Here is a 17,944-nt window from a genome sequence, read left to right on the forward strand (position 1 = left end):
CTGAGCTTCTTGAATCTGCTCGTCTTTCACTGAATTTGGGAAGTTTCTTCTTCAAATCTATTTTCTGTACCAATTTTTTTCTCTTTTCCTTCTGGGATTCCCATGGCATAAATGTTACACTTTTTGATATGTTCCTTCAGGTCCCTAAGAGTCTGTGTCACCCCCCTCCTCCTGCCCCAAGTCTTTTTACTCTGTGTTCTTCAGATTGGATAATTTTATTGATCTGTCTTCAGTTTCACTGACTATCTGTCGTATTCATTCTTCTCTTGAACCCATCCAGGGAGTTTTTTCCCCCTACAAACTGTATGTTTCATTTCTAAAATTTTCATTTGATTCTTCTTCATACTTTCAGTTTCTCTGTTGAAAATTTTTGTTTCCAGTCATTTCAAGAATGTTCACATTTACCTCATGGAATATAGTTATAATAGCTGATGTAGAATTTTCTCTGATAATTTCAACATCTGGTTGTCTCAGGCTTACATCTGTTGACTGTCTTTTTTTCTTGAGTTGGATAGATCGGATTGTACTAACTCTTTGTATTTCAAGTTATTTTGGATTTCTAACCTAAACGTTTAGAATATTACATTGTGAGACTCTTGGTTTTATAAAAATCTTCCGGAGAATGTTGATTCTGTTGTTTTGTTTTGGCATGCAGTCCACCTGGTTAGATTTAAACGGCAGTTCTGTCTTGCCCTCTGTGGGTGGTGGTTCCACCCACGCGTCAGTAGTTTCAAAGCCTTTCTTCTTTGGGTCTATGCTGTGTCACTCAGTTTAGTCTGGGACTTGGTGATGAATTATGTCATAGTTCAGTTGTCAGTCTTTGCTGTTCTTTAGTTCCATCCTCCACATGTGCAGTTTGTAGGTGAGCCTGGGACTTGTGTCAGGGATTTTTTTTTCTAGCTCTTTCCTCTCAGAGGTTTCCTCCATGTCTTTTGGCTTCCAGGAGCCCTTTTTACTAGTGTTCTAGCTAGGAAGCTGGAGCTGTCTTGAAGTTTTAGACACACTTCCTCTCACCCTCTACCCATCTTCCCCCTTGTGCTGTCATACACTTTCTGGGACTGGAACTGCCCTTGAGGTGAAAGTAGTGAGAGAAAAGAGAGAAGAAAATAACAGGATTCCTCTCATGCTCTTCTGATCACAGGGCCTCCTTTTCTTAGTCCCCAGTTCTCCCTGGGCCTTAGATGCTCGTCCACCTCCATTGCACTGTGCGTGTGTTACTCAGGGTGTAGTCTGGGACTTACACCTGGGGCTGGCCTTGGGGCCAGGCTGGGAGGAAAGAAACCCAGGAATTTCTCCTCATACCCTCTGGCTCACAGAGGCCCCTTTTCTATGTCCCCTCAGAGCTTTTCTTGTGTGCTTCTGCTCCATAGTTCTGGGACTTAACCTATCTATGGGTTAAACCTGGAAAAGGAAAAAGCCCTTGAAACTACTTCCATCATGGGTCATTATTTAAGTTTTGACTTCCTTTCCTAATCCACGTGCTTTGTCCACTTTCAAGAGTCTGCGTATAGTTGCTTTTTTGTGTTTTGTCCAAGGTTTTTGTTGTAATCATTGGGAGAAATAGGCTGTAATAAGCTTATTCCAGTTGACTAGTTATGAAATACATTTGTTTCAGAAATTTGAAAAAATCAGAAAAATTTAGAGAATGAAAATTGTCTAGGATTATACCATCTGGAAATAAGCCATTTTGATTTTTTGTTCTAGTTTCTTCTCTGCATATTTTTACATGATAAACAGCATGGTAGATACGATTTTTTTCCTTTTCTTTTACCTGGTATTTCTGTCAAACAATATTTGTGTCATAACAAGTTCTTAGTAAGCAGCTTACAAAAACCCGCATAATCTGTCATATGGATGTGTCATATACTTAATCATGCCCTTGTTATTAGATGTATAAGTTATGTCCCAGTGAGCATCTTTATATATGTATTTTTGCCTGATAACATTTTTTTGAACTGCTGACTTCAAAATTACATATGAGAGGAAGTCAAAGTTTTGTGTCTGTTTGAAATAATAATATTTAATTATTTTTAGAAGTCTGACAGTGTATGTTTTTTATATTAGTCTTCTCTCATAACTAATTTCAGAATGGTACTGCTTTTGGTAGAGGACCTTGTGGTTTTTTATTGTTTTGAACTTTAGAGTTGTGTTGGAAAATCTAATTGAAGATAATGTGACAAGTTTTCATTCCGTGGAGGAATGAATGGGTAGGTTAGTAAATTTTGATTTTTATCTTTTAAGAGAGATCGGAATGGAAATTTAAAAATGATGTCAATGTATGCCCAGTGTGGTAGTTTTATGTTTCATATCTGCCTCATGTATGTGTTCATACAGAAATAGTCTCTTAGAAATGCAGAAATAAAATCTCAATGATTGAATTTATTTTGGGTTTTATTAATGACTTTTGCTGTTCTGATTAGAGACTTTTATATCCTGAAGTGTATGTGTATATATATAATGTTAGATTATTTTTTATTTTCTTGGTAGAGGTTTGAATATTCTGTGTTTAATTTTTAAAGTTTGGTAATTCTGTCACAGCTAGCCAAACTTTATGAAATAAAGTTAAAAAATACTAGAAGTCAGTTTGATAATATCTGTCAAATCAAAAATGTACACACACAAACACTTCTGAGAATCTTTCATTCCTAAATACTGGTACAGGTGTGCAAAGATATACTTCCAAGATTGTTCACTGCAGCACTGTTTCAAAATAGTAAAAAACTGGAAGCCACCTAAATGGCTAATAATGTATGGCTATTTATTATATTGGATGTTTTGTAGACCTTAGAAAGATTGAGCTAGATCCTGTTTATATAATGTGGAAAGGTGGTAACAACATATCCATTAAGGAAGTGAGCAAATTATAGGATAGTATTTGTAGTATGAGCCTACTTGTAAATAACAGAAGCTTGATGATGAGGCGCTGGAATCATCTGATGACTTGTTCTGTCACATCCCCTTGAATACTGGCTTTTAGTTGGCATCTCTCTTGGGTTTGTTAGTTGGAATACCTACTGGCCTTGCAATGTGGCTAGAGCTTCATCACAGCATAGTGGTTGTGTTCCAAGAGCAAGAGTTGCAAGAGAATCCGGGAGAAGCTTTTATTGGCTTAGCTTTAGGAGTTGCAAAGAGGTCACTTTCACTGTATTCATAAACCTGCCCAGATTCAAGGGGTTGGAACATAGGCCCTCTTAAAGGAAAGAGTATCAAAGTCACGTTATAAAAAAGAATATATGGATATGTGGGATGGGAACTAATACTGTAGATGTTGTTGGAAAATATGCCTTGTCATTTGATTCTTCAAGCTTCCATCCTTTGCACAGTTTATTCTCTTTACTTAGACTACAAGAGCTTGTCTGCTTGGCCAACTTCTACTATATGGTTTATTGAGCATCTTTTATGTGCTGAGCACTGTACTACGTATTTTATATACCTTATCTCAAATCCTTGCAATAACTCTTCAAGGCAGAGAATACCTTGACTTAAATCAGACTTCTTCCTTTTTTGTGAGGTCTTCCTTTCCCTTAAGTCCCCTGAGTTGAGCTTTCCTTCTCAGAACTTTTTATGAACCTACCTCTTTTAGGTTTTTATTATAGCACTCATTATATTTATTTTTGCTGCATCACATTATCTTTCTCCCTATTAAACTCAATTTCTTCAGACAAGGATTATTTTCATATATTCATTTATCAAATATTTGAGTGTCTGCTAGGTAGTGAGTACTGGGCTTGGTTGTAGGAAAACGAGAGATAGATAAGGTATAGACCCTACTCTCAAGTAGCTCATGTTTTCATGGATGAGATGGTAAATGGGAAAATATAGTTTGACGGATACTTTTGGTAGATAGGTTTCGCTGAATGCTCTGAAACCACTCAAGTGGAATGTAACTGAGAATGAGTAGTGAGATTGATCTAAGGCAGGCTTCCTAGGGGAGGTGCTTTCTGACCTGAGTCTTCTTAAAAGTTTTTAAATTTAATTTTAAAAGTTGCCTTGAAAAAGGAATACCAGTGAAAAAGAGGAGAAGGTGGTAAGAAGTGTTTCTTGCGAAGGGGACATGTGTAAGGGCATGAGGATCCGGAAACTTCTGAGTAGGGTGGGAATTATGTGTGGTGAAGCAGGAGTGAGTTGAGTGTTCATGTGTGAAGGGGTGGAGAGGGGCATTGGATGAGGCTGATCACAGATCAGATCTGTAATCCTGATGAATTTGGGTTTTATCTTCAAGGTAGTAGGGAGCTCTTGAGGGATTAAGAAGGATGTGACAGTATCAGATTTGTGTGTTAGAAAAATAACTTTGGTGATGGAGTGGTGAAGGGACTAGAGCGTCTCGTGAGAGAGACGAGTTAGGAAGCTATTGTAGTTATCCAGATAAGATATAATGAGGGTTGGAATTCAGGGCAAGGGACAGAGACTAAACAGATTTAGGAGGTAGAAACGTGAAGATTAAGTATTGGATTTTTTACTTTAGGAATAAGAGTTTGGAAGAATTTTATGATTTTTACTTGAGGGACTGGATGGATGGTAGGTTAGAGAATAAGTAGTTTGGTTTTTGGTAGGGAAAGTTCATTTAGTTTTGCGCAAGTTGTGTTTGATGGTTCCTGAAACATCTCCAGGTAGAGAGCTGAGGAGAGGAGGCAGTCAGGTCTGTAGCTGGGATTTAGGAGAGCAGTTTGGGCTAGAGTCTAGATTTGGCATTTTGCTTTGCTATGGGAAATGAGAGAAGAAGATGGAAGTGGAGTCAGTTTTTTGTGTTGTGGGAAGGTGTGAGGTGGGGGTAGGAGGTGGGTGACCTGTTGGGCCAGGGCGAAGGCATGTGTGTGGAGGGGTGGGGGCATATTTGTGAGGGGTTGGGCATGTGGGGTGGAGAAGTAGGTCAGTAAGGGAGCTAATGGAATTCTTTTTGTTTGGCTTCTCTTTCCATAAGCAAAAAATTTCTCATTTTTTCTTAGTATGATTAATTCAGCAAATAAAACTTGAGTGTCTCCTATGTTGAGAGAACCCTGCTGGGTGCTGTATGAAATAAATTCCTACCCTTGAGGAGCTTATAGGCTTTTAGGGAGAGTTACAATGGATAACAAAAAATAAATTATAAATTGTAAAGTAAATTACGACAAAAAATAGGAGTCTTGTTTTGGGTAGTTAGGAAAGGTAAGTCTAAAAGCTGAGGAGATGACATTTAGGTTGAGACAGGAAGGATGACGGAGAGCCAGCTATGGGAAGAGTTGGGGGAAAAGCATTTTAGGCAAAGGGATCAAAACACATCAGCATCTTTATTTTTCTGCTTTTCTCTATCCATTCAAATCCGTGAATTTATACCAATACAGTCATGGGTCACATAATGATGTTGTAGTCAACAATTGACTGCATATACAGCTGTGGTCCCATAAGATTAGTGCCATATAGCCTAGGTGTGTAGTAGGCGATACCAACCAGCTTTGTGTAACTACTACCGGGGAGGAAGAAATTTTCTTCTAAGAATTAAATTGACATGAGACAGATTAACAGGAGGAAAACGAACAAAAGTTTAATAACGTGTATACATGGGAGAAACCCAGGAAAACCAAGTAACTTGCCAAAATGGCCAAAACCCTCACCTTAAATACTTTCCTCAGCTAAAGACAAAAGAAGATGTTGAGGATGGGGAGAGTCAGAGACTTCAAAGGGAAGGAAGGCAACTCACAGGTAGGTGAAAAGGAGCTAACATTTGGAAAAGTGTTTAGCCCCACAGAAGCACATGAACACAGAGGGGAACCCAACAAACAGACTTTTCTAGGTTCCTCCCTGTCTACCACCTAGTTGATGTTATGCTAAGGTGATAGCTCACTTCCTGAGACAGGTGTTTTCTTTTTCTTTTTATTGAGTTCCTATAGTTTATGTCACTGTGAAGTTTCAGGTGTATGTTGTTTCTCGTCTGTCACCACTTAAGTGCTCCCCTTCATCCCTTGTGCCCACTCCCCAGCACCTTTCCCTGGTAACCACTGAACTGTTCTCTTTGTGAGACAGGTTTTTAAAAATCTATCTAAAATAATCCTCATGTTAAAGAGGCACATTTTGGGGTGGCAAATTTTGTTCCCCTGCAGTACACTCTGTGATGTTCACCCAACGATGTAATCACCTAACAAGGCATTTCTCAGAATGTGTCCCCATCTTTAAGCAATGCATGGCTGGACCTCAAGTTCCAATCTAACACTGCAGGATTCATTCTAGTTTACTCTTTCTGTATTTGCAAATCCATTCTGCAGTGAAAAACCTGGCTCCCATTATCTTTAATATATTTATTTATTTGATTACTTACCTTGTAGGTATCAGTTGCCCATTACTGGGGCATTCCCCTGCACAGTTGCCCTCTTCATGCTCATACTCAGCACCCTATGCCAGACTGACCCCCTCCTCCCTCTAGAGATACCCTCCTCAACACTAGTACTAGACCTCTTACATGGATGTCTAAGTGGCTATTTCAGTAATCCAAACAGGCGTTTGAAGTTGGCTTAGGTTAGGGTTGTAAAAGAAGTTGGTGATCACAAATTTATAATGAGATCGGTTTTCTTGATTATGTACATAGTGTTTCTTAGGTAATCCCTATTGACATAGATTCAGACCCAGGGAAGGTTGTGGTTCTGGTTGTGGCGTGGGAAAAAGGCAAGGGACTTTCGAGGGTCTTGCTCATGGAAGGTAGTCAGTTGCTTGTTGATAATCATAAAGCTCAAGTTGCATTCAAAGACCAAGTTGAATTATTTGTTAACATAGGGTTTCTTTGGAAGTGATACCAAGAAATTCCCTAACCAACAACTGAAGAGACAGTTTTAAGGTCTAAAATGTTTTCGTTACAATGGCTATATTAAAGCAGGTACCCAGCAGAGTATGTTAGGAAACACTTGTTAGTAGTTTGTTTTAGTTTCAGTATGGACTTTCAGGTATATAACTATAGTTTTTTTTCAAGGATTCTGTATTTTTAAGAGTTCGTTAATTAATGTTGGCATGTTTTTTCCCCAACCATTTTGCTCAATTTGTATTGTTGATATTTTGTAATTTGCTTTGGTTCTAAATTGAAAAATTAGTGATTATAAGAGAATATGCCTTAAATACCTTCTCATTGTTGGAAAAGTAACTCAAGAACTAGAAAAATAATTTTTTTCCTGTCCAATAGACAAAAGTACAACAGATATTTTGTACTATTAAAAATTTTATGAATCAGATTTTCATTATACCTGATATAAAATAAACTCTTATGTGCAGACCATCTTTATTTCTCTCTTAGAAATAAAATTGAGGGGGCTGGTCTCGTGGCCGACTGGTTAAAGTTCACATTACTCCACCTTCGGCGGCCCAGGGTTTCACCGGTTGGGATCCTGGGCGCGGACATGGTACCGCTTGTCAGGCCATGCTGAGGCGGCATCCCACATGCCACAACTAGAAGGACCCACAACTAAAAATATACAACTATATACCAGGGGGCTTTGGGGAGGAAAAGTGGGAGGTGTGGGGGGGAGATTGGGAACAGTCGTTAGCTCAGGTGCCAATCTTTGAAAAAAATAAAATTGATCACAGTTAAAATCAGAGAACCTGTGTTTAGAACTTTCTGTTTTTATTTGTTTGTTTGTTTATTTGAGGAAGATGCACCCTGAGCTAACATCTCTGCCAGTCTTCCTCTATTTTGTATGTGCGTTGCCACCACAGCATGGCCACCAAGTGTTGTAGGTCTGCACCTGGGAACTGAACCTGGGCCTCCGAAGCCGAGCACACTGAACTTAACCACTAGGCCACTGGCCTGGCTCCTGTTTTTATGTTTTTAAACTGACCCTTTAATCATACTTGTTCAGGAGATTCGTTACATTTTGGGGAACATAGCGGGCAACATAATTTTCTCCAGATTAGCAAATATTACATTTCCCCATGAACTATAGAAAGTTATACTAAACTTTTTTCTTGTTTTGTTTATTTAGTTTTTGATGTGTAGTTTTTGAACTAAATAAGAAAGGCAGATGAATAATTTTCTTGTTTTTAGCATAAAGCGTATGGTAGATCTATCCATTCTTGTCATTTGATGTGAGGACTGTCAACTTCAATATTTTATTCTTTGTTCAAAAGCTGCTGTTTTCTGAAGAAAAAAACACTTTTTTTAAGTTGTGTTCTTCCTCAGTAGTAGTAACACTTTTACAATCTCTTCTCATCTGTTCAGTTTACTATATATGCAGATGCAGAGCAGCAAAAATGCTTTAAGATTCTGACATACTAGTCAGTCTTCTGACCTTACCTGAGAACTAGGGGGCTATCTCCTATAACCCAGCCTCAAAGCATTTTCTCCTCAGAAAAATTACAAGTGACTACATGGTGTAGCTTCCCAGTGTTGCTGGCTAATAAAACCCAGCTGTGTTTAATTAGTGACTGGTCGACTACTGAATGCAACAGATCTAAAATCTTCTTTGATAATATTCCTGCTGCTGGACTCCTTAAGTTAAGATCATCTAAGCAGATATTAAAGAGTAGAGTTACTTTGGCGTTCATAGTGATATTTTTAAAAAGCCACTGAAGATATGTACGTACTAAAAATTGGTGGAAAAATAATTCCACTAAATGTTGAGTACTACTTTTTTTGTTACCCGTAGCCCATTTAAAGTTTAGTCTATGCAGAAAAGTTAGAATAATGCCTTTGATGTCATCTATAACTGAGATTTCTACTAAATGTAAGTTACAGTCTTTCATATTTTAAGTGTTGATAAAATATAAGGGATATTATTGATACCTCACAAATTCCGATTTGATAAAACTGTCTCCTGCAGGTTTGTATAGCAGGCGGAGGGAAGGGGAGCTGAAGTTAATTCGTTCAATATAATGCCAGGGTACTGAGCTAAGTGTGTAATGTGTGTAATTTCGTGTAATCTTCATAACATTTGGATAAAGTAGGTATTGTTTAGATATTATGTTTGCTTTATAAATGAAGAAACGGGACCAGAAAGGTTACACAGCTGTTCTTCTATGTTTTACCCAGGTCCGTTAAACCCCAAATCAGTGCTTGTTCCCATAAAACATGAATTGAACAATGTGCCTGGCCTTCAGGAACTCTTAATGTAAATAACGAAATAAAGTGATACATGAAACAGTGTGGGCACTGTTTTTATAAGGTTTTAGGTGAAAGTACCACTTAACTATTTGGGAAGATTTTACAGAGCAGTTGTTGTTTGAGCTGAATATTGTATAGCAATTTTTTTTAACATGATTTCAAGTTAATGCTGCTACTTTAAACGGTTTACAACCTGATATTTTCAGCAGTGATGAAATTAGCATGTGAGTATTGTTATGGAAGCAAAAGCAGTGTGAGAAATATTACCTAATATACATGCAGACACAGTATTGAGCATGATGTATTATGTTATAGTTTTTATCTATTTTGTTAATATTTTGATATTAAGAATTTAGTAACGTAGATGTTACATGATTTCTTTCACTGCAGATGTCCTCCTCGCACTTTCTTACCAGCCCTCTGCAAAATTTTTCTTGATGAAAGTGCTCCAGACAACGTGTTAGAGGTGACAGCCCGTGCCATCACATACTACCTGGATGTATCTGCAGAATGCACCCGAAGGATTGTTGGGGTAGATGGAGCTATAAAAGCACTTTGTAATCGTTTGGTTGTGGTCGAACTTAACAACAGGACTAGCAGAGACTTAGCTGAACAATGTGTAAAGGTAAATCTTAATTATTTATTGGCCCTTTGAAGATGACTTCAAGAATAAAAAGTGTATTTTGCTAAAAAATAAAATTCTTTCCATTGTCAGTCTTACTTTATTGAGAATGGTTGAGAACAGTGGTGTTACAGTCCTTGTGGCACCAAAGAAGAGCCATATGGCTTGGGAAAAGAAATCTTACCTTTGAAGGAAAATTGCAGCTCAGTGATAATGCTCTTCTGTGCTGCCTCACTGCTCTTCAGTTCCTGGTGGCCACAAACACTTTGAGATGAGTTATCCCTATTCTTATCCAAAATGATTTTGTATGAAAATAGTAACAATAACAATCTCAACTAACAGTGATCACCAGTGCCCGGCATGATACTAAACACTTTACATGTATTAACTCATTTAATCTTCATGACGACTCTGTATGAGGTAGTTGCTGCTAATATGATCAGCTCTATTTTAAAGGTGAAAAAAATTCAAGCGCAAATGGTGGTATACAGTGCGGGATAGTGTCATAACCAATTTGACAATTTATTAATCACAAAATAACAATAAATCTCTAGCTTTTACAAAAAAAAAAAATTGAAGCACACCAAGGTTAAGTAACTTGCTTGGGGTGATACAAGTAGTTAGTGGCAGAGCCAGGATTCAAAGATCAGGAATTTGAGGGGCTGGCCCCATGGCCTAGAGGTTAAGTTCAGCGCATTCCATTTCAGCGGCCTGGCTTTGGCTCCTGGGCACAGACCTACACCACTCGGTGGCAGCCATACCATGGCAGTGACTCGTGTACAAAATGGAGGAAGATTGGCACAGATGTTAGCGCAGGGCCAGTCTTCCTTAAGAAAAAAAACCCCCAAAAAACAACCCCACAAACCCAGGAATTTGAAGACTAGGAAGTCTGGTTCTAGGGCTTAGGGATTTAACTATTTTGCTGTACACTCGTTAGAGTTAGCTGTTTTTATTCCTCATGGGACTAATTATAAATTTTATGTGACTCTGAAAGCATCAGTACCTGGTCAGTAGTTTATTGGGACTCCTTGGTGAACACATTTAGATTTTACATGATTCTCTTTTTATGATTCCTGTTTCATTCTTTTTATGATTCTTACTGCTCTAAGTCAGCAGTTTTTAAACTTTTTGTCTCAGGATCCCTTTACAAGACTTAAATTACTGAGGACCCCCCCAAAGCACCTTTGTTTTTGTAGCTTATATCTATTTATATTTACCATATTAGATACTAAAACTGAGAAATTTACAATATTTATTAATTTGTCTGAAAATAACAAATTCATTATGTGTTAACATACATTACATTTTTAATGAAAATAACTATTTCTTGAACAAATAGAAAATTAGTGAGAAGAGTAGCATTGTTAGGCATTTTTTCAAGTCTCTTTAAAAATATCTGGCTTGGGGCTGGCCCCGTGGCACAGCGGTTAAGTGTGCATGTTCTGCTTCGGCGGCCTGGGGTTCACCAGTTTGGATCCCGGGTGCGGACATGGCGCCGCTTGACAAGCCATGCTGTGGTAGGCATCCCACATATAAGGTAGAGGAAGATGGGCACAGATGTTAGCTCATGGCCAGTCTTCCTCAGCAAAAAGAGGATTGGCAGCAAATGTTAGCTCAGGGCTAATCTTCCTCAAAAAATAAAAAATAAATAAAAATTTAAAAAAACTAGAAGAAAAAATGTCTGGCTTAATAGAAGATAGCTGCATTCTCATATCTGTTCCTGCTTTCAGTCTGTTGCTCTATAACACTTCATATACCTTCTGGAAAACTCCACCCTACGTTCCTGAGAGAATGAGAGTGAAAAAGACAGTTACTGTTATAGTATTATGAAAGAAGTTTTAACTTAAAGGATCTCTGAAAATGTCTTCCCCACACTTTGAGAGTGCTGTTGTAGCTGTTAATGTTGACTTTCTGCTTCTCTGTCTGTGCATTTATTTCTGTCTGTCTCCTGGAACAGAAGAGGTATCCATTTTCCTGTTCAGAACTTTTCCTCCCTTATTCTCTTGGTCACATCACTTAATGTTTCTTCCAGACCTGGGATTTTATGCCATTACTTCTTCACTGACTGGTATTTTCAGTCTCTTCCTTGACTGTTAAACGCTATTCCCCCTTTCTCCGTTTCCTTTGCAGGTTACTCTTACTTAGTTAATTCTTCCATGGTAGTGTTTCCTAAGGTTCTGTTTTTACCTTCTTAAAATTGTATAAAGTTTGCCTAGACAGTCTCGTCTATCACTGTCAATACTGTTCATGTGTATGATCATCTCTCAGTATCCTCAGGAGATCGGTTCCAGGAACCCCCCGCGCGTACCAATGTCCGTGAATACTTCAGTCCCTTATATAAAATGATGTAGTTCAGTGAATATGTATATGCCCCTCACGTCTTTATCTCTAGACCTGACCTCTCTCTTGAGTTCTAGACTCCATATTCAAAGGCCTGTTGGACTTGTCCAACTGGATGTCCAAATTCATTATCCTTCACTACATATAAACTCCTTTTTTGAAAATTGGCGTCACTTCCATTTAGTCACTCAAGATAGAATGTGCATCCATTATTTCCCTTTTTTAACTCTACATAGATAATTAATGATCAAGTCCTTTTCTAGTTTATTGCCCCCTGTTTGTCCCTGCTGTTAATTGCCTTAGTTAAGCCCGCATCCTCTCTTGAATATTAATGCTTGAATTTTTGCATTTGCCTCTACACTCTTCCCATACCCCATTTCCCAAAGTTGTTAACTGGAAATCTGATCATCTGATTTCCCTGCTTAAAACATATTTCTTGCTTACAGAATAAAATCTAAGTTTCTGGTATGCCTGTAAGATCTGTGGACCCCTGTTAATTCTTTAGTTCTACCTGAATATCTTAAACATCAACATAATTGAGAAAATAAAGCTGATTTTTAATGTTTTGATATTCATAGAGTAAGTATGGGGTTACTGAATAATATAATAGGTAGCATTTATTGTTTTTTTTTTTCTTTTTGTAAAAAAACATCTTGGACCTTTACAAACTTTTGTCAGATTACTTTAGTTCCTTAGTTTGTCCTGCAGGTTTTACCGTGTAAGCCTACACTGTCCAGTATGGTAGCCATATATTACTATTGAACACTGCCAGTGTGGCTACTGCAAATTAGGATGTGTTGTAAATATAAAGTATACATGAGATTTTGAAGACTTAGTACATAAAAGAATGTAAAAAATACCAATAATTTTTAAGATTGATTATATGTTAAAATGATGATGCCCTGGGTATATTGGACTAAGTAAAATATAATATTAAATAATTTCTACTCTTGTAATTTATTTTTAAAAATGTGGTTACAGATAATTTGGAGGGTGCATTATGTTATCTGTGATTCTAGAAAATTAAAATTGGACTAACTGTATTCTTTTGTTAAAGGTGTTAGAATTGATATGCACTCGTGAGTCAGGAGCAGTCTTCGAGGCTGGTGGTTTGAATTGTGTGCTTACCTTCATTCGTGACAGTGGACACCTGGTTCATAAAGATACCTTACACTCTGCCATGGCTGTGGTATCAAGACTCTGTGGCAAAATGGAACCTCAAGATTCTTCTTTAGAAATTTGTGTAGAATCTCTGTCTAGCTTATTAAAACATGAGGATCATCAGGTAGATAAATTGCTGTTATAAACTTTGTTTTCAAAAAGTGATTTTATAGTGTCCTATTTATAACTATAAATTTTTCTCTTGATGAAGTAGAGGTAATTCCATCTTTCTCTCATTTTACATCTCTATGTGGTAATCTTTTTTATTTTGGCAATGAAACATTTTAAATTATAAAAGTGATATGTGTTTATTCTTAAAATTTAAACTTTTTAGAATATGTGATTTTTAAAGCTGCACTTATATTCATGGAATTTATTGACTCAGCATGATTTTGTTGACTTAAAAAGATAGTTCTGGGGCCAGCCCTGTGGCCAAGAGGTTAAAGTTCTGTGCCTCTCCTTCTGTGGCCTGGGTTTGCGGGTTTGGATCCTGGGTGCAGACCTGCTCCACTGATAGGTGTGATCATGCTGATCATGCTGTGGAGGCATACCATGTATAAAGTAGAGGAAGACTGGCTCAGATGTTAGCTCAGGGCTGCTCTTCCTCAAGCAAAGAAAGAGGAGGATTGGCAATGGATGTTAGCTCAGGGTGAATCTTCCTCACCGTAAAGATATATATATAAATAAATAGAAAGATAGTTCTCATTGAGAGAAAATAACACTATTTAAAATCTTATGTGTAAACTTTTCTTGAATAAGATACTTTAGAAAATAAAACTTGACTTTTAATGCCTTTTTACTGTTCAAATGTTAATTATTTTCGATTGATATTTATAGATTATCTTGGCCAAGTTGTACATAATAATAGTTAATATTTAAAGAGCTGTTACTGTCCATCTAGGTTCTTTACATATATCATCTCATTTAACCTCAGACAATGAGTTATAGGTACTAGTTAGTTTCCCCATTTTACAGATAAGGGAACTGAGGCCTTGAGCAGTTAGGTAACATCCTCAGGTTGTACAGTTAGCAGAATGTGGAGCCAGGGGCAGATCTAGACTGATTGTATGTTTTATCTATTTGTTACCTCTGCCTTTCTTAGTCTCGGTATTGAAATAAGCAGTACTAGCCCTTATTAGGTGAGTTTTATCCATGTGCATGTTCTTTACATCCTTAGGTTTCAGATGGAGCTCTGCGATGTTTTGCCTCACTAGCTGACCGATTTACCCGTCGTGGTGTTGACCCAGCTCCATTAGCCAAGCATGGATTAACTGAAGAGCTATTATCTCGAATGGCTGCTGCTGGCGGTACTGTATCAGGGCCATCATCAGCTTGCAAACCAGGTCGCGGCACCACAGGAGCACCTTCCACAGCTGCAGATTCCAAATTGAGTAACCAGGTGTCGACAATTGTAAGTCTGCTCTCAACACTTTGCAGAGGCTCTCCAGTAGTAACTCACGTAAGAATGGTTTTGAATCTTTGATTTTTAATCTTTCATAGAAAATGTTTTTGTATAATGCAAATGTATTAAATTTTTTTTCTCCCTTTCTCTTTCTAGGATCTCCTGAGGTCAGAGCTTCCAGATTCTATTGAAAGTGCGTTGCAGGGTGATGAGAGATGTGTGCTTGATACCATGCGTTTGGTCGACCTTCTGTTGGTGCTATTATTTGAAGGACGAAAGGCTTTGCCAAAGTCTAGTGCTGGATCTACAGGCAGAATCCCAGGACTCCGGAGACTGGATAGTTCTGGGGAGCGCTCACATCGGCAACTTATAGACTGTATTCGAAGTAAAGATACTGACGCACTTATAGATGCAATTGACACAGGAGGTCAGAAAATGTTTTTTAAATAGAAAAAACTGTGAGATATAAGGAATTGTATAAGCAATTTCCAGTTTCTAGATTTTGAACAGTATTTTTAGCAATTGTGCCAGATAACAGAATGGCCAACCCCTTCCATATCCTCCCTTCTCCCCATGTATATAATTATCAGCCTGGTGCGTGGTAAGATCTGAGTAAATGCTTATTGAATGGGTAAATGAAATTTACCTGTTTTACTGTCAGAAGGAGATCTTGCCAGTTTTAAGGTGAACTGCAGATTGAATTTAGGGCTGTTGTTTTCTCAAGATTAATGGAAAGTGACACAAGTAAATTATAGTAATATATAGTAAATTTTTGTATACTGCTTCATGAGGTGATGAGCAAATACAAATTGGTGAAAGATGTTTCTGGGTCATCAGTCTTGTCTTTTGTGTTCTTTTGATGTGGATTAGTTTCTTTTCCGCAGTTAACGGTGTGAGGCAACTAGTATCCTGTTAAGTTGTGTTATGTATTAGTTTTTTTCTTTCTTATTTTATGTGTACTTTATTTTTAAGGCTTAAAGCCTTGTGAATCCTCAGTGGTTTAAAAATTTTAGAGTACTTTTTCTGCGCAGAATTTGCTGATTATTTACTACTTTATAGTTGACCTAAATGTTTAAAATTGGCTCTGTGTTTAGTGATTATTAATAACAATCTTTAAATGGTGTCCAGTTTAGAAAAGTTCAGTATTATTTTGTTGGCTTTCAAAAACTTAGCATGTTTTCCTTCAAACTTCCAGCCTTTGAAGTAAATTTTATGGATGATGTGGGTCAGACTCTGTTAAACTGGGCCTCAGCTTTTGGAACTCAGGAAATGGTAAGTTAATGAATAAAAGCTAATGTTTTAAATCAAAGATAGAAATAATAATAAGGCAACTTTATGATTCTTCATCATTTTACAGGTAGAATTTCTTTGTGAAAGAGGTGCTGATGTTAATAGAGGTCAAAGGTCATCATCATTACATTATGCTGCATGTTTTGGAAGACCTCAAGTAGCAAAGGTAAAATCTAGGTTTTTAAATTAATTTAACATTTAACATTTACATGGTTCCAAAAGTTTATAAAAACTTTTATTCTGCTAAGTCATGCTTCCATTCTGTCTCCATTTACCCCATTTCCCCTTGCCCAGTATAAGTGTTTTTTATTGGATTTTTTTGGTTTATTTATCTTTTCAGTGTTTCTTAATGCAGATACAAACAAAAATAAACATGTATGCTTATTTCCTCCTTTTTCTTATACAAAATTTAACATTATGTACACTGATCCATACTTTGCTTTTTTCGTTTAGTAATGTATATTGATGACCTCTCCCTATTAGTATTTGGAGAGCTTTTTTACATCCGTATACTTATCCTGTGTGGGTGCACTGCACGTTTATTCAGCCAGGCTCCTATCGCTGAACAGTTGGTTGTTTCTGGTTTCTTACTCTTGGCAATGAATAACTTTGTACATATTTCTATTTGTATTTATCAATAAACCAAAATATTCTATTTGCAGAAGAATCTTGGCATCTTTGACTCTTAGATTAACAAAGGACTTTGGAGAGTACTTTTTACAGTTAGGAGAAATTGAGGTCCAGAAAGGTCAAATGATAAGGTTTGAACCAAATGTATGATCCAGGTCTCTAGAATCTTCATATTGTGGAGTAACTTGGCATAGTGCAGTGTCGGTCTGCCAGAAGTCAGCACACCTGGATTCAAGTCTCAGCTTATTAACAAGAAAGCCTCTGTGGCCTTGGGCACGTATTTTAACTTTGACTTGCAGTTTTATCAATAAAATGCATATACATTCCTAGCATGATTATTGTAATAATTAGAAAAAATACATGAAAAGCACTTAGGATAGAAGTCAGTGCATCATAGATTCTCAAATGGTAGCTGCTATTATTGTCATCTTTATATTGTAAGAAAATTTTTGGTAACATCTTTGCTTTCTAACCTGGGAAGGGTGATCTCTTCAAACTTGAATTCTGTCAGTTTGAGTTGGTTAGTTTTTACAGAGAATAATGCTTCTAAGGGTGATAAAAATTTTTATTGAGACATTTTCTTTTGACCCATGCTATTTTGCAGTTATGAGGGGCTGAGTGGGTGAGAAGGAGCCAAATGAATTGTACCTAATCCTAACCTATTTTTTTTTTTTGGATTTATTTAGAAAAATTTTTTTAAATTTTTAATTTTTCTCCCCAAAGCCCCCTGGTACATAGTTGTATATTTTTAGTTGTGGGTCCTTCTAGTTGTGGCATGTGCGATGCTGCCTCAACATAGCTTGATGAGCGGTACCACGTCTGCGCCAGGATCCAAACCGGCGAAACCCTGAGCCGCTGAAGCGGGGTGTGCGAACTTAACCACTCGGCCATGGGGCCGACCCCTTAACCCTAACTTATTGATTATACATCAGCTCACAATGAGCTGTAGCTGCCATTACTAATAATGATATAATAGGTAGTACTCACTGGGTACTTATTCTGTGCCAGCCAGTGTCTTTAAGCATTTAACATGTCCTATTATTTAATCTTCACAGATTTTTCTGTTATTAATTGATTCTAAGGTATACCTCTACATTCCTCCTCATACACATTTTAACATCTCTTTAATAGGTCTTATAATTACTGTTGCTCAGATAGAAATTATAGTGTAGTTCATTACCTGTTGATGCAACAATAATTGTGAAATGGATTTTAGTAACTTGGAATGAATGAATGAAAAATCCTGTCTGATAGAGGAGTAGTCTCAGAAATGCTATATCACTAATGTTCTTTGTGGCACATATGACAGCGTTGTGTATAGAAACATAAATATGATGACTTCGAATCAAAAAGTAATTAATTATGAAAAATTGTGCTCAGAATGTGAAGTTACAGAAATACCTTATGTTTCACTTATATTTTCTTATTTGTGTTTGAAGTA

The 17,944-nt window shown here is 37.2% G+C and overlaps 1 protein-coding gene across 5 annotated transcripts in view; it reads left to right on the forward strand.

The window, feature by feature from the left end:
- Positions 1-17,944, forward strand: part of HECTD1 (HECT domain E3 ubiquitin protein ligase 1) — an 87,017-nt gene that overhangs the window by 14,878 nt on the left and 54,195 nt on the right. For all 5 annotated transcript variants that reach the window (XM_046652269.1, XM_046652272.1, XM_046652270.1 and 2 more), the window contains exons 3-8: positions 9,449-9,683; positions 13,078-13,305; positions 14,359-14,640; positions 14,740-15,010; positions 15,779-15,855; positions 15,941-16,039. In XM_046652269.1, coding sequence (XP_046508225.1) covers positions 9,449-9,683; positions 13,078-13,305; positions 14,359-14,640; positions 14,740-15,010; positions 15,779-15,855; positions 15,941-16,039 — 1,192 coding nt within the window. The remainder of the gene's footprint in view (positions 1-9,448; positions 9,684-13,077; positions 13,306-14,358; positions 14,641-14,739; positions 15,011-15,778; positions 15,856-15,940; positions 16,040-17,944) is intronic.

Source organism: Equus quagga, chromosome 2 (genome assembly GCF_021613505.1).
Source record: "Equus quagga isolate Etosha38 chromosome 2, UCLA_HA_Equagga_1.0, whole genome shotgun sequence".
Classification (NCBI taxonomy): Eukaryota; Metazoa; Chordata; class Mammalia; order Perissodactyla; family Equidae; genus Equus; species Equus quagga.